At 40.4% G+C, this 16728-nt stretch overlaps 2 protein-coding genes and 1 long non-coding RNA gene across 4 annotated transcripts in view; all 3 read right to left on the bottom strand.

The window, feature by feature from the left end:
* Positions 1–8719, bottom strand: part of si:ch73-138n13.1 (uncharacterized protein KIAA1671) — a 32002-nt gene extending 23283 nt beyond the window's left edge. The window contains exons 1-2 of the mRNA XM_062384380.1: positions 8520–8719; positions 6804–6888 (exon numbers count right to left, since the gene is read on the bottom strand). The gene's annotated coding sequence lies outside the window, so the exon portion shown is untranslated. The remainder of the gene's footprint in view (positions 1–6803; positions 6889–8519) is intronic.
* LOC133950907 (uncharacterized) lies at positions 1493–5604 on the bottom strand. Of its 2 annotated transcripts, XR_009920435.1 has the most exons (5): positions 5444–5604; positions 4837–4979; positions 4546–4691; positions 3791–3892; positions 1493–2989 (listed from the first exon to the last, which is right to left on the bottom strand). It is a non-coding gene; the product is annotated as an uncharacterized LOC133950907 (long non-coding RNA). The 2 variants fall into 2 exon arrangements; XR_009920434.1 differs by lacking the exon at positions 5444–5604 and having other exon boundaries at positions 4837–5433.
* An 823-nt stretch (positions 8720–9542) lies between the features above and the next one.
* On the bottom strand, positions 9543–16646 carry rnf10 (ring finger protein 10). Its single transcript, XM_062384340.1, is given in 18 exon segments — positions 9543–10658; positions 10763–10927; positions 11297–11354; positions 11491–11582; positions 11693–11830; positions 11940–12041; positions 12127–12244; positions 12447–12580; positions 12873–13107; positions 13552–13683; positions 13947–14101; positions 14341–14477; positions 14564–14748; positions 14854–14944; positions 15026–15231; positions 15385–15569; positions 16101–16180; positions 16182–16646. Coding segments are annotated over 18 exon segments (2370 nt in total). The 5' UTR covers positions 16265–16646; the 3' UTR covers positions 9543–10584.
* Between the last annotated feature and the right edge of the window lie 82 nt (positions 16647–16728).

The following is a 16728-nucleotide window of genomic DNA, read 5'->3' as shown; positions in this document are numbered from 1 at the left end:
GTTAAGGCACACGTGTTAGTAGCTGAATTAAGTATAAACCAATTAAACACTGGCTGTTTTTAGTCATCACATTTACACTGAAAGCCCGAAGGACATTTTGACATGACACAGCGAGGGGTGCACAGGTGTGAATGATTTTGGCTCCATGTTACACTAATGTGGCTGACTTGGAACAGTAACCTGTCAGGCTTTTTTCCTATGACCAGTAATAAAATGGTCTTTTGCACGACATGCCATCATTCATAATATTAACAATGGCTCAGGTCCATTAAAGGGTCCCAGTGAGCCAACGGGAACAACAGGAGCCTGCAACTGGCAAAACTCAACAGGATGAAGTAATTTCCTTAGATCAAATTTCGTAGACACATTGCATTTGTTAAGCTAAACACTTTGTCTTCTCTTAACTCCAACATCTTCTTTTCTTAAATAAGTAACAAAGTGGAGGTGTTAAAATATATATTTGTATGCTGCTTCATTTTTAGAAACTGTGCTCAGTATTTTTATAACATGACTAAGACTGGACTTATTTTATTATTTATCAAATGTAGATACGCACCACTACACTTTATTACTGGTACATCAATCATCAGATTAGTGTCCATTTAAGAGGGCTCCTGAGACTGGGGAGGGGTTGGACTGCTCTGCAATGCACCCTAAAAAATGTGACCAATGGTTACTCAAAAAAATTGTGGCAACAAAGTGACAAGTGATATAATTGAGTAGATTTTAATTACTACAACTTTGATTAAAAAGTATTGAATAATTTAACTACATTTAAACATAAAAAATGATTTATATTTACTGAATTTCCAGTGGAAATGTATTTATATTAACTGAAAATTTGCTGTAAATTGATTTATATTTACTGAAAATCTGCTGTAAAATGTTTTACATTTACTGAATATTCGGTGGAAATTGATACATTCTTACTGATAATCTGCTGTAAATTTATTTATATTTACTTAAAATCTTCTGTAAGTTGATTAATATTTACTGAAAATCTGTTGGAAATTGATCAACATTTACTGAATATTCGGTGGAAATTGATTCATTTTTACTGAAAATCTGGTGTAAATGTATTTATATTAACTTAAAATCTGCTGTAAATTGATTAATATTTACTGAAAATCTGGTGTAAATGTATTTATATTTACTGAATATTTCGTGAATTTTTATTTATATTTACTGAATAAAATTTGTATAACCTTACTAAATATCGGGATATAAATGATTTGGATTCACTTAATATAAACTATATCAACTAATTTTAGCATATTGTTCAACACAATTACACTGGTATTCTTATTTATATCTACGTAAATTTAATTCAAGTATTAAATTGCTTCACAATACTTTAAATCAATATATTCAATAATATTGGATGTCACTTTGTTGCCATAATTTGTCTATGTCTAATCCATTCAATACCATTACTTATGATGGCACAATTTACTTCAGTAGGATCAACAGATCACCATGCATAACAAGAACAGCAGATAAAAAACATTTATTTGTGCAACTTTGCTTAAACATGTTCATTCAACATTTTTTAAGTGCAAATGCAAAAATACAATAAAATCTAGAGAAAAACATTATGCAAAACATGTATATGTACAATAGGGATACAATTTATACCGCTAATCTGGGATAAGGTCTTGGATACTTTTTCACTGCAAAAATTGGACTCACTTAAAATTTCTCAGTAAAAAAATTCTAATTTGTATCCCTAGTGTTCACAGTGGACAAAGTTTAAGAACAGTTGCATGGTAAAAAACATAATGCCCCTCCCCTCAAATGAGTATGGTTGGGTAAGGACAATCTCTCAACACAGAAACTGTGGGATTTAACAAAGCCTTGAAGCAAAACATAACAAGTAACGTTAAACTTGAATAGGGACCCATTCAAATGAAAGGAGATTTGTTTTGTCAATGTCTAAACTGTTGATGTTTTGCCATTGACCTAAAAAACTTCCCTCCATTTTGAAATGGTCCCTTTTCTTCAAGTTTCTCTAGGATAAGGTCTTGGATACTTTTTTCACTGCTGAAATTGGACTCACTTAAAATTTCTCAGTAAAAATTTAAAATTTGCATCCCTAGTGTGCACAGTGGACAAAGTTTAAGAACAGTTGCATGGTAAAAAAACATAATGCCCCTCCCCTCAAATGAATATGGTTGGGTAAGGACAATCCCTCAACACAGAAACTGTGGGATTTAACAAAGCCTTGAAGCAAAACATAACAAGTAACGTTAAACTTGAATAGGGACCCTTTCAAATGAAAGGAGATTTGTTTTGTCAATGTCAAAACTTTTGCTGTTTTGCCATTGACCTAACAAACTTCCCTTCATTTTGAAAGGGTCCCTCTTCTTCAAGTTTCTCTAGGATAAGGTCTTGGATACTTTTTCACTGGTAAAATTTCTCAGTAAAAAATTTCAAATTTGCATCCCTAGTATGCACAGTGGACAAAGTTTAAGAACCGTTGCATCGTAAAAAACATAATGCCCCTCCCCTCAAATGAATATGGTTGAGTAAGGACAATCTCTCAACACAGAAACTGTAAGATTTAACAAAGCTTTGAAGCAAAACATAAAAAGAAGTTAAAAAACATTAAACTTGAAGAGGGACCCTTTCAAATGAAAGGAGAAACTGTTGATGTTTTGCCATTGACCTAACAAACTTCCCTTCATTTTTTATCTAGTAGCTTGTTCTTGAGGCTGTTCACTTTTGGGGACAGCTTTGAACAATCCAGTTCCAGGAAGAGTTTCTGGAAGGCTTCGAAACTGTACCTGAGCTCCTTAGGATAGGCAAGATTCACTGCATATGTCAGTCCAACGAGCATGGAGCAAGCCCTTGGAAAATGTGTCAGTCCAATCAGAACTGTTACGCTTTCCACCACAATTCCAACTTTTTCGACACCCTCTGACGTTTTAATCTTGAAGATCTTCATCTTTTGGTCAGCAAGATCCTGCGACACACTGTCTTCATCAGCATCCTGAAAGAGCAAAAATATTGTTTCTCAGACTATACAGCCAAATGTGAATGTCCTAATTGAACATCTCCCCAAGTGCATCAAACCCTTTGGACAATAAAATCTATTGAAATGGGCTGTCAAAGCCTATTTAACCATTTATAAAAAAAAAAATCTGAGATCATGTTATTGCAAAAGTATATTGCCATCCCAGATAACTTTAAAAGGATTAAACCAGCTGACCAACAAATTATACAAATTCAATGACACCAGAGATGATGATCTGAACTGTAGATATTTGTAAATTCAATTCTAAAATGAAATCAATGGATACGCATGTTTTGATATTTATCTTATTTTACATTGACTTACAAAGGTTGGTCACATGTCAACCAATCTTTATAAAGCACTGTTAGCTCATTATTGATTCTTGAAGTCGACCACAGCAACTGAATCAACCCTGCTCCTTCTGTATCTCTATAAAGGTCTCTCTCAACTGCTTTGTGAATAGTTCTTAGGAAGAAACTCCTAGCTAGGAACGTTTAGGGCTACATTATAAAGACAATAAGTTACTGATAACTTTTTAATTCTGCCAGCTGGTGAAACAGATGGATGGGGAGGATTTAGTACTTTAAAATTCCCTAATGGAAAACAAATGTACAATGCACAATGATTACCTGCATGACTTCACAAACCTTAGTAGCTTGCAAAGAATTACTGGGAGTTACTTGTGATTGTATTTTGACCTTCCCAAGACATACAAAGGGGGAGAGATGAAAGAAATAGTGATCACCATCTTTATATTTGATGTGTTCTTCAACTTACATCATACTCTTTTAAGATTTGATCTGTTGATTCCCCGAGGTAAACAATCAAACAACGAATGACAACATCTCTGGATACGTTGATGCTAGGATTGCTTGGAGCCTGAAATGACAAAAATAAACACTATTCAAGTTCATGGTTTAAGAATCATAGTCAACATTTTAGAGCTTGCTTTTTTTATGGATTAAACAAACATGACATAAAATGTTATTCAGTGAGCTTTAGATATGTTGGCAGGCAAATTGTGTCACCTTTGGACAGAGCCAGACTGTTTCCCCCCCTTTTCTGGTTTAAGCTGGTGTTGTGAACCAGATAAGACACAGGAGGGACATACAGTCTAGATGTAAACACACATATGTAGCACTTTATTTGTGAATGATCACAGCAGACCGTCTTTTCCTGACCCCCACATGAATCTAAATGGACTACAAAGAATTAGAAACAACTTGTAGATCAATGCAGCTCAATAGAGCACCACACACCTCTGACCTTATTAATCAACATATAATTGAATGTACATTTATCCAACAATGTCAACAACAACTGATTATAAACTTGAAAAATTCAGTATCTAATAAAGTTGCCGTTGATTGTATACTTCAAAAGGTATGCAGTTATTTAATATTCTTATTGTAGAGAATCCCAGACAAACATTTCCTCCTGTAGATTTAAGTAATAAGCAAATGAAACCAGCAGTTTAATCTCAAAATGCCTAAAATAGAATATCAGCAAATATTATACTAATTGAAGGATACCTTGAGTAGAATAGCCTGCTACCTCAACCCCATGTTCCTCCCTTGGACTGGAAGAGGTTCAGAAGCTTGGGAGTATATTCATCCAGCTTGGACATGAACTTTGATTCCAGGTGCACCCTTGTGATTCTTTGAAACTCGTCCTCAATCTAGAAGACAAATTATGAAACCAGCTTTAAAGCCTAAAATATTACAAGTGTACATATTATTCTTAAACATTTTTAAAAGCAAGAAGCCACCTAACACAAAACATACATTTTGTATGTAAGAGCTAAATATGCAAAACCAACAGACCTTGGGGCTAGCTTGCTTTCCTCAGCACGGCGCTGAAACTTGGCATGCATCTGGGGGAGTAACGTGTATTCAACGGGACAGGCTCCCTCTCTCTCGCACGCCCACTCACACAGCAGAAACCTCCGGTGAAGGGAGCTACGTGGCTAATGAAATGTGTGCGTTAGCTTAGCTTCCCGGCCAACTATTTCTCAAACTCCGCAGAAACTAAATAAAATTCACCAAGCCCGCCTGTACTGTTTCATTAACCACCCACACTGACGTCGGGTATTGTTGAACCCTTAGTTCGCCGACTTAGATGCGAAAATAGTCCTTGGTTTTTCACACTGGCCTGCTCTACCGAGGCGAGCTAATGCTACTTAGCATCAGCTAGCTTCTCACTCATTCATTTAAATGCCAATATATAATGACAAGAATACCACTGGGATCAAATATAACTAGCAGAAAACACAAGGCAAGCCAGCAAGAGTATTTACACATTAAGCAGCAGCAGGTAACAGCAGCTAACTTATCATGTTACACTATTTTAATTTTAAACTTAAATTATGAGTCTGAAGTATATAAGTTAGCATGCTGGCTAAACCTCCATATAGAGTGATACATCACTTACCTCAGATGCAGATGAAAGAGGCTGAGCTGAGTTGAAGCCAAGTGGTCAAAATGCCAGCAGCCAATCAGAGTTCTCCTGTCGAAGGTGTCGAATCAGATCCATCAGACCAGGTGCTCCAACACACACTGAATCATGTGCTCACCTCTCTCTCTCTCTCTCTCTCTCTCTCTCTCATGAACCTCTGATGTTTTTAATCACTCAAACTTAGAACTGATCTCAAACAAAGAAAGTAAACATCAGTCCTGTTCTTTTCCTAATAAATTGTGATAAGTGATGGTGTATATTGTACAAGTATGAAGTAAGCGCAGGTGAGAGGGGGAATGAGGAGGGAACACACTCCGACAGAGACTCTGACGCAGACAGAAGTGGCATCGATGCAGAGTCGTCCACGAAATTCACACAATGACAAGTACGCCTGCATAGGTCACGTGTCCCCAGCCTCATGACTCTTGAAATTTGTACATAACTTTTCATAAGAAATCTTACGAACCGTTTCATTAGACCATGTTGCACCTCTACATGTTTGATAACTCAATACCGCAAAACAATTTTTAACTGCTGCAGCAACTTGGTTACACATCACAAATAATTGAAAAGAAAACGGCAGTCCCTGTAATATGCGGCAGATCACAACTGATGTGGCTCAAAATGCCTTTGGCGGAAGTGTAACATTATTAAAACCTAAGGCCTCACAATGAGTAAAATTGATCAAATATCTGGAACTTTTGACTTTCCTAAAAATTACAATTAAATTCTACTAAGCAATTCAGAGCTGATTTTACTCTGTCACAAATTAATAAAATTCAATTAATAAAAAAATCTTATTTGTTGAATTCAGCTCACTTTGATTCAAAACTGCACAAAGTCATTTTTATTATATAAAGGTTACTATTATTTATTTATTAAATATTAATTAACCCCAGTCCCACTTTTTAGAGTGTGTCCTTGTTTCATGTTCCTGTTGTAACAGGCAAATCCGGCTTTGAATGGGGGATTCCACTGCAAACTCACACCAGACTTCCATTAACGATTCAGCCCCTCCCCTAATGCACTATCACATGGTTATCTTAAAGTGATTCTTCCGTCTACAGTAAAATATAAATTAGATGATCAGAGGTCAACTGTCTCTTCTCTCTTCACACACAAGATGATTATCAGCTTTATCAGTTGTTTCTATAGTGAGATCGAGGATAGAAAACTTCACAACACAAGCACTTCGGGGTCTAGCCCTTTAAGAGGCTCCTTCTTCATGTCTAATAATGCTTTCCACATGTTGCTGTGTCGACACACTTTGCTACACCAGGAAAGATTTTTTTTGTGGTGGAAAAAAGTGATGCAAATAATCCCCGGCAGTTCTCACCTGACCAGATGTCAACCGTCTGGCGTGGAGCTCTGGCTTTTGTTGAAACCAAGGAGCGATGTCATATCACAAAGGAGGATGGAGCCTAAGAGGAACACACTTTGTTACAACAAAGCAAACAAGCCTGAGAAAGTGGTTTGACAAATCACAGCAGAGCTACTGCAGGGCTGCGCAGATGAATCTTCACTGTGGTGTTCACACACCCTCATACAAATAGACACGAGCATAGTCACACCCATACATACACACTGACATCCAGACCCAAAAGACAACAAAATGCACAAGGAAAATCATTTAACTGTATTAACCTATGGCATGTTTACTTTTCCCTGCTGTCATATTTGCATTACGTCCCTCATCTCTTATTACCTGCCATCACTCACACACATTAGGTACCATACTTATCACCCAATCTGTGATGGTTGAAGCTATAGATACAACAACTGTGGCTTTTGCTGTCCTTTTCTTGGAGAAGCATGACTTATGCGTTGACTTGTTTTTACTTTGATCGAATTGTGTTCATCAATTGGTAAGTTACACTGACTAACTTCTCAGCTGCAGGTTAAATTATGTTAATCCATGTATTGTGCTAATGGGGAACTGTAAAGAAGTGGTGCTGAGAAACAGTGGTTTATGCTCGGCTTACAGATGGAAAAGTCGAAAACTTGATCTTAAGATGTTGACAGGAAACACTTTGGCTTTAATGGAATGCTAAACATTCCTTGTGATTGAGGGTCTAGTTGCACAACAGGGATTCGAACAGTGTCTGTCTGATACAACCTTTCACAAAGCAGATTCACTTCTGACATACATATAGCGGGCATTTTTAACAAGTGTAACAAAAGTCAGACACACGTCTTTGATTTGCAGCAGGAAGTTGTAAAGGGTGAGCCAACACATTGTTTGTTGTCCTTCAGTTTAGAGCGTCACTGGCAAACGACATAAAGTGAGTAACCCGGCTCAGCCAGTTAATCAAAGCAGACTTCCTTTTTACATACACAACACACAACTTCATGACAACTGCTGCATCAATACAACAAGGATCGCTCCTCTAGATGAATGCGCACATAAGATGAAGCAAAGTTTTCAATTCAATCTATTAAAACCTTTAAAACCATGAATTAAGTTGTGTACTTTCCTCAGGGAAGATTGTATTGTATCTATCAGCATTAATACATTTATGATCCAGTAGATAAAGTTGAGAGTACATGTGCCACAGTCCACCAAGAGGCTGGATTTATGATATCAATAAAGAACAACACATGGAGACAATCAGTAAAGAGATGTTGATCCCATTTCAACTGTAGTTATTGTTTCAAATCTATAATAAGATAACAGCAGTGGATTCCTTCTGTGAATCAGAATCTTTTCTCTAACAGCTACTTCACTGTCCCATCGAAGAAGTGGCAACAGGTGTCACCTCTTCTTCCTGTGAGCTCACCTTCAACACTCACCCTCGTATTAAACCCAGCGCTGACCTGCTCGTAGCAGAACGGGACGTTTCCTTCGCCAACACGGTGCCTTCGCGTTGAATGAGCACTCGGAGCAAACGTCCACTTTAAGCTGTCTTACAACCAAGATGAACGACAAACGCATCAGCAGCTCGCTGGTTAGCAACCGTGAGCTAACTACTCCTCAAGAGGCTGAAGTCGCAAAATGGAAACACCGACAGACTGACTGAACCTGTCCCCCGGTGCCTGTTTGATTCCAACTTACCAAACAGGAAAGTCACTTCATCCTCTTCTTGCGTCGAAGCGTCTCTTCTGGCGTCGAAGCGACTCTCGTAGTTGTACGAGTGAGCGGAGGGATGGCGACTCGTTGGGTAGATGGTTAATATGGTGGCTAGCAGAGCGGCTAACTTAGCTGGTTTACTTAGCTAGTGGCTGGCTGCCCTCGTCTCAGGTTCCACTGTTGTTGACAAGCTGGACCAGACACACGGTGACGGGTCAGCCGCAACACAGCTACACACGGCTTCCGGGTTGGACTTTCAAAATACGTTCATTTTCTTCAAATGGAAAGTAATTATAATATATTCCTAATTTTGTTAAGATGTTTGTTTACACTAACATAACACAAAGCAAATTCCAACTTGCTCCTGATTGAGCTGTGGTTGTGTTAGTGCCAGCAGACGTAGTAAACACCGTATATGTATTTCATAATTACTAGAAACTAGAAGAAAATGAACGTGCAGGAAGTAAAAAGTTTGTGAAAGAATATTTGCATCATAGTTCAACATTTGATATAAACCGAATACCATTATTTTTTTTTAAAGGCCTCGGAGCAACTCGGAGTTTTGAACGCTAATCACCGTGACTTCCGGTCTGCCGTTGAGCTGAATATGTCGAACTTGTCTTTAGTTTGTCCCTAGTCTGAAAATGGTATAATGCGATTGGGAGAGAATGATCCCATCGAAATCAATCGGTTTTCTCCTAAGGACATAAACAAAATTTAAAATAATTCCATAAACAATTAATTATATTTATATAAACAAAAGTTAGTCATGCGAGGTAGAAAATTAATATAACTAATTCATTATTATTAATCAATTTAATTAATATCCCCTCATAGTAAATGTAATGTGCTTCATTCCTCGTTTATCAGGACTGCCACCGTGTGGACAAAGAAAATCACTGCAGCATAATTACAGCAGCCAATGTCCTTATTTGAGGACGAATGATTGAGCTTAACCAAACATCCCTTTATTTTATTTAATTAATTTATAATCAAACAGTTGGATCATTGATTGTGCATAAGTGTTTATTCATTTCCACAGACTAGTTACATTGACTAGTCTATAAACTGGATCAAACTTAAAAGGTGAGTAAACAACCCTCTATTCCAAAACAATGTTCGATCACCTTTTCCTTAAGTTTCAAACAGTCTTCAAATGTCAGCACTTATCCACTCCACACATTCTTAACACTGAAAACTAACAGGTTAGTAAACAGTCTACAATAGAGGATGACACAGGTGAAATTGAATGAGAAGAATTTGTGGTTCTTAAACCATTTAATGGTTTAACAGGGCAGAATATAATGGAGTTCTGTTCACACGACAGATCAAATCTCTTTAATAATACAATACTGCCTTTTTACGTCCTCACAATGGTATAAGATCATCATGTATTCACGTTGAAGTTAGCAAATACTAGGGCGGAGAACTCAAATCGCTATCCCCCAAATCTATTCTGAAGGCGGATAATGTGCAAGCCTAAATTATTACCTGGCATAAAGCACTGAAAAAAAAAAAAAAAAAAGATCTGTGTTCATCTGTTGTACGGTGAAGTTCAGGACGAATCATGTCTGAGCACTGAGTATCTTGGAAACATTACAAGGTGCAACGTACCTGCAGCTGGCCGACTGCTACTGTAATAAAGCACCCCAGAATTATCTTATCCACTTCACTAGTGGGTCCCAGATGCAATGCTCAGAGTCTAATTAAGCAGAGTTAGAAGCCATAAAAAGCCTAATAAATATGAGCTTCTTATATTCCATTACCTAATTAGCATCTGAATTGAATTTGACCAGTACGGCTTCCAGTGTGGCAGGTGGCTACTGCAAGGTTTTGACGTAGTTCACCATCAAACCTCCCGAAAAAAATTGCAAATTAAACTAGTGGCATGACACGCAAACTGCTGATCGAGCCAATGGAACATTGACTAAAGCAGCATGAACTCGCATACTAAAACCTATCGTCGTAGCTTATAGTTCCAAGTAAAACACAAGCAGTGGGAGGATAAACACAGGACAATAGAGGATGCTTGAATGAAAGTCAGTGTCGTCTACTTTGTGTGAACCATGGATGTGCTGAACAAAAGTTTCTTCTTTTTCTTCTTCTTCTTCCCTCCTTTCTCATCTGAAAAACAAGTGACAAAGAATGAGTGCAAGTCTGAGAGAACACACACAATGGCTTTAGACATAAAAAAGAAACGTGATGCAGTTGATTCATTAATGGCAAACCTGGGTCAACCACAGGTTGTGGAGGAGAAGCTTGACCACTGTCCAGCTGCAGAAGTGCCTTCTCAAAGGCCTGGCTGAAGGAGTTCTGGAAGCTGGGCACCGGGACTCTGTCTGACCCGTCACCCTCTCCATCACTGTCCGCTGCTGGGGGAGCTAGGAATTGATCTACATGACACAAGACTCAATAATAAGTCCACAAGCAAGCAAAGTGCACAGTGAGCCATGAAAATAGACTCTTTCTTCTTAAAAGGATATGTATTTCTTTGTAATCAGCAGCCTAACTTATCATCTTGTTTTTGAACATCAACATAAATGTTTATCAACTAATGACCTCTATAACACCAGAATCCATTGTTAGTTGGTCTTGACCTTTAAAATTCAATAGGAGCGTGTCAATAAAACCGAAACTTTAAGTACAAATTTGTAGTGATGCACATTTCCAACTTAATACTAAATTTAGTATTTTGCTAGGTTCATTATCATATACATTGTCAATCATATTGTGTTACTCTAGGAGCCATAGTCTTGCACTACCTTTCTTTGAAGGGATCCTGGGCCCAGCATCAGCTCTGGCCTTCCCATCTCTTAGCATCTATACAGGACACAGTCAGGGTCAAACCATTTCAAGTATAGACGTTATGTGCTACAACATCAGCACAAAAATTATGTTAAGCATTACACGTATGACAAGGGTAGTCAATAATGCTGTGTGTGTTTGCCATACACACCTGTGCAAAGGACATGCAGTGGGAGTCGTCCTCCAAGCTACCCACAACTGGTGAAGGGCCTTGCCCGTTCAGACTCGGAAATGTCATCCCATCTAAGACAGAAGAGTAGATGTCCAATTCACATCCCTCGTCATAACCCATAACAGTCAGCTGATGAGTGAAAGTATAGTAAATTGATGTGCAGGGAGGGAGCCGCTCTTACCAGAGGAGGGGCTGCAGCTGAGAGCTGATTGAGGGGCAAAGGTGAAGTCAGGCTGGATTGGGGGGCTGCTGTTGTAAGGCGGAGAGCCAAATGCTGGGAAATGCTGAAGGTTCTCAAGTCCAATATGCACCTCAGGGTCTGAGGGAGGGACATAAGTACAAGGATATTGTTAAGAGATAGAGATTTCTCAACATCTTTCTGGACAATCGTTCTTAGCTGCTGTTGTGAAGTGCTTAGCTGTACTTACATCTACCCTGCTTGCTGTTCTCCTCGAACTCAATTCGCTTCTCACGGCGCTTCTCTTCCCTTGCTTTCTTCTGCCTCAGGTGCTTTCTCTTCTCCAAGTCGTCTAAAAGGTTTTGGGGGAAATTTAACTATAAATCTCTTTGCTGCAACTGAAAATTCAGGCCCTAAAACAGGAAACATGTTCTTACCTGCAAATGTGTCCAGAGTTTCTTTGGAGAGGACCGGCGACTGCAGAGCCAACTCACAAATACTGAACTCACACGTTAGAGGCAGATGAGCCAGATAGCGATGCCGGCGGCGGATCTCCTGCAACAAAACCATGATGGAGATATCAGTCAAAGAAAAAATACGTATACCACTGTCAAACAACTAAAGTTTAGAATTTAGCACTTACTAAAGAAATGGTACAATAGTACTATACAATAGTATTTAACACGTTTTAAATGATCCAGAACTAGGAAGTATTATCCACAACTAGAAAGTGATTATTGTTTCCTTATTTGCTGACCTCTGTGACTGTGTGTCCCACTATCTCCACTACTTTGGCAGTGATGGAGTCTGGGCTGGCCTCCAAGCTGCCGTATTCCCGCAACAGACAGCGTACATTCACAGGATGCAGGAACATCTGCTGGCAGTCGTCAGCTGGAGGAAGAATTAAGCCAGGGAACAAAAGGTGAAGCTGAAGTTTAAGCATGAAGGAAGAAAAACACCTGCTTGTACAGTGACAACAAACAGGCTTCATTCACTTTGCATTGGTCCGACTCCATTGTTTGTTTCTATGATTCACACATTTACCAAACAGCTATGTTTAGTAAAGAAGGGTTAAGGTTAATTAATTACATTTTTTGTTAAACACAAACAAACAAATTCATTATGTTTTAGTGGTCATGGGAAACCTCACAAGGCTAAGGCAGGAGAGTGGAGAATGACCCACCTTGGTAGAAATAGTAATAGGGTCCGTGCACCGTGCTGGCTGGCGGACGGCTTGGATGTGCCTGGTCGGCTGGTCTCTCCTCATCGAGTTGGGGCTCTGCGGCTGCTTCCATCACAGCCTCAGCCTCAGGAGGCTCCTCCAGCACACACTCCAGAATCCCTTCAGGGAGATCTGGCATCTCGTCTGGGAGCTCCGCCACCTCGTCATCAAATGCGGAGGAGTACTGCAGCACAGGCTAGGAACGGAAAAATAATAAAGGTTATTATGGGGGGAAATATTCAAGAAATATTCAAGTAAAATAATTTGATCCTACAAACTGGTACAATACACCAGAAACATTAGGTCAAAATCTAGAATATGGCTGAAATGTGTATGGTGAACAGTTTTAGGCATGTAGTTGTTTATACATTGGCTATATCAGACATTACAAAGACTTTATTTTAGAAGCTGGCAGTTAAATGTCCAGTTGAGCTGGGTGTGACATTAACGTTCACATATAAATCTCCTCCTGGAAATGAAAGGTTAAAGATTGTGAGTATCAGATGATTTTTCACAGTTTTTTTTTTTTAAGACTTTCATGGATGGACGATGGTGTAACTATATCACAAACTCAGTGTCATTTAGGGAAGAGGCACTGGATGGTGAAATAAGGTGAAGAAAAAATGCATTTAAGCCTCACCTTGGCACTGGAGACGTTAGTCACCACTTCCTCCACAGGAGAAAGAGGATCTTCCAGAGTCAAACAGGATAGGTCAAACCTCTGGGCTGCAGTTGCCTTCTGCTGTTGCTTGAGCAGTATTTCCTCGCGCTCCTGGAACACAAAGATACAGCCAAGACAGTTAAATGATCGGCACACATGTGTATAGGTTTATTCTGTGTGATGAGGTACGTTTAATGTTTTACTTGGAGACATGCAAGAGACAAATGCGTTGATCAAAAACCCTCCCTTCAGGATTTCCGTTCTTGCATGCCTCGATTTAGCAAACAATCGTTTCAAATGGGAGGTTTATGTCACCAAATCACCGTCTATTACTTTATGCATCTGGTCAGTGTAACACACATAGCTTTGTTTACCTGCAAAAGACAAAGAGCGCTCTCGATGAAACAGCTATGGGCATCCTCTTCCTGGATAAGTTCACCCTGCAGGACAGCCCTCTCCTCGGCCACCAGGGTCAGGACCTCCGCAGGGGAGGTCAGCAGCAGCTTGGAGTATGGGCTAAGACACGCATCTAGAAAACATAGAACACATGTCAAGTTTCTGCTATTTAGGAATTATACACAGACACAGGAATATCAATTCCCTCCTATAAGGGAAATCGTTCTTATAATGCTGCCACAGTAGAAAAAAAACATTCTAAGCACAAGTCCTATTGTTGTGGGACATAAAAAACGTTATGCAGTACTGCTGTAAAGCATCTAATGACAACACTCCACTCTCTTGAATAAACAAGGCGTCACTGTTTCTCACCTCCAAAGCGAACAGGCTCCTCCACCTTCGCCCACTGAGAGCTCGGCATGGCTACCAGAGCCCCCTTTTCCCTCCTCATCAAGCACATGGTGATTACATCACCAACTGCATATTGCCTGGTCTCCATAGCAACCACACTGCAATAAGAAATGAAGCATGGAGTCAAAACACTCCAATACAACATAAGTGGTTTGTGTGTTTACATTGTCTACATCTCATTCACCTCTTCAGGTCAGCAATGATCACGGCCTCATAGCAGATGGGGCACTTGGACCAGCTCTTATCACTAAGAGAAAGGTAGTGCAGCATGCATGGCCAGCAGAAGATGTGTCCACACCGGGTGATGCGGGCTGCCAAAGGAGGGTAGAGGCAGATAGGGCAAGACGGCACCTCATGACTGTAAATGCGCTGTGGACGTACACAAAGGTTATTAGCATGTGTATTTGTACGTTCATGAATGTAGGCTCTATATCTTGTACTGGGGGCACTGCTCAACAGATGCCAAGCTCTCACCACTTGCTGCACACAGTCCCAGTTAACCAGAGTGTCTGGATCAGTGAAGTGAGCCTTGTAGTCCTGGTCATCAGTCACAATAAACTGGCAACTGAAACACACAGAGAACGCTTGACTCCCACATGTTCAGCCGCTCTATTTCACATTATTTGCTGTTAGAGGCGCTGCTTACTTGGCCTGCAGGAAAAGCTCCTTGTTGAAGGGCTTGTGCTTATGGCCCCATTTGTTTCGACGGCCCCAACCAGAGTGGCCGCCATCTCCGAAGCCACCGTTACCTCCACGAGGTTCAAAGGTAAAGTTCAGCAGGTGGTTCAAGCTTATCTTTTTCGGTCCAGCAAATTGAGCCGGGCAAAACTCGGCCCGGCACGTCTCTGCTACCTGTACAGGCACAGGAGGAGAACAATCTGTAAAGGACAGTTGAACTTATAAATTAATGCTGTGCATCTTTTTCACAAACGTATGTTCTTAATTACTCACATGGTGCAAAAGCATTTCAAATGACAATCAGCTTGTAACAAAATAAATACCAACCTCCTCACGTCGTCCTCCACCTGTAACGCCATATTGTCGTGCTCCACCTCTCTGAAGGGGTCTCTTGTCAAAATTTTTGCTTTTCTGTGAGTTGGTGCGGCGAGGGCCTGGCAAACTGTCGGTTTTAGGAAAGGTGGGCTCGCGCTTGCGGCTGTAGCGCTTGGAGCCTCCATTATTTTTACCATCTAAAATGTAAACAGAAATAAACATTAATTACATGAATAGAGAAACGTTCTATTTCAATACAACTACTTCACTTTGTGGATGAAGGACTTGTGACTGACATGACTGGTGGAAGTAAAGAACCATCTGAGAGAGTTTGTAACCTGGGTCCTCCAGGTTGTACATGTCCAGGCTCGAGGTGTAGTGATCTCCACCACTGAAGCCAGGGACAGCTTCCACTGACACATTTAGACTCTACAGAAGTCATCTAAGTGGACTTCCATGTGAGAAGTCAGTCAAATTGCAGAGTTTGGGATGTAAATAATAGTTATATGTGGGATTAGCTTGTAAGGTACAGCTTGTTGGAGTTACATTTATGCATTGCAGACACTGTGCTGTGACTAAATATGAGCCTGGGGTATTTGTGGGTCGAATGTTTTCACAGCGACGTCAGCCATACAAGATAAACACCCGCTGCGCTACGGCTAGGCCTCAGCAGGCCACAGCGCACGGAGCGTGCACAGGGGATGTGTGTTGGACCAGCGCCTTCTCACCTGTTTTGGGTTTAGATTCTCCAGGTGCTGGGCCTGTGGAGCTGGAACGAGGCGGAACCTTGGATCCGGTGCTGCTGTTTGGGGTTCTTCTCCATGTTTGAGACCGGGCAGTGAGCGGTTCTTGGGACGAGCTCTGGGCGGAGAGCTGCCGAGCTCTCTAGCATCAAACGGAGAAACGGAGGAGGAAAGCGGGCTACGGTGAGTGCGGGTCAGGCGGCGAGGGCCCTGATTCATTTCTGTCAAACGCGGAGACCCCATCACGGCGACATCTTGACAAATCAACAAACCCGAGAAAAAAAGAGACACGATTTCGGCGTCTCAAATTAAGGAGTCTGTAAGAGGAGAGGACGAATGCTCGCCACGCGGGGCCAGGACCCCACAAGACGCAGTTTCCTCGCTAAGGAAAACAATGCGCCTTTATCAAGGCCTTCTGTGTTTTCCACTGGGTGGAAAACCTGTCTATATGAAGATTTTCTCCAAAAAAATATGTCCGTCCAAACGAGCTCACACTAATGGCGACGGGTCGCCAGACAGGAAACTGAGAGACCCGGATGTTTTTTATACAACCTGCAGATCTGTTTACGTGATGAGGGCCTGCTAAGCATGTCGGGAAATGTAGTATTAGTAG

This window comes from Platichthys flesus, chromosome 3, assembly GCF_949316205.1.
Source record: "Platichthys flesus chromosome 3, fPlaFle2.1, whole genome shotgun sequence".
Taxonomy (NCBI): domain Eukaryota; kingdom Metazoa; phylum Chordata; class Actinopteri; order Pleuronectiformes; family Pleuronectidae; genus Platichthys; species Platichthys flesus.
This window is presented reverse-complemented; position numbering and strand designations above follow the sequence as displayed.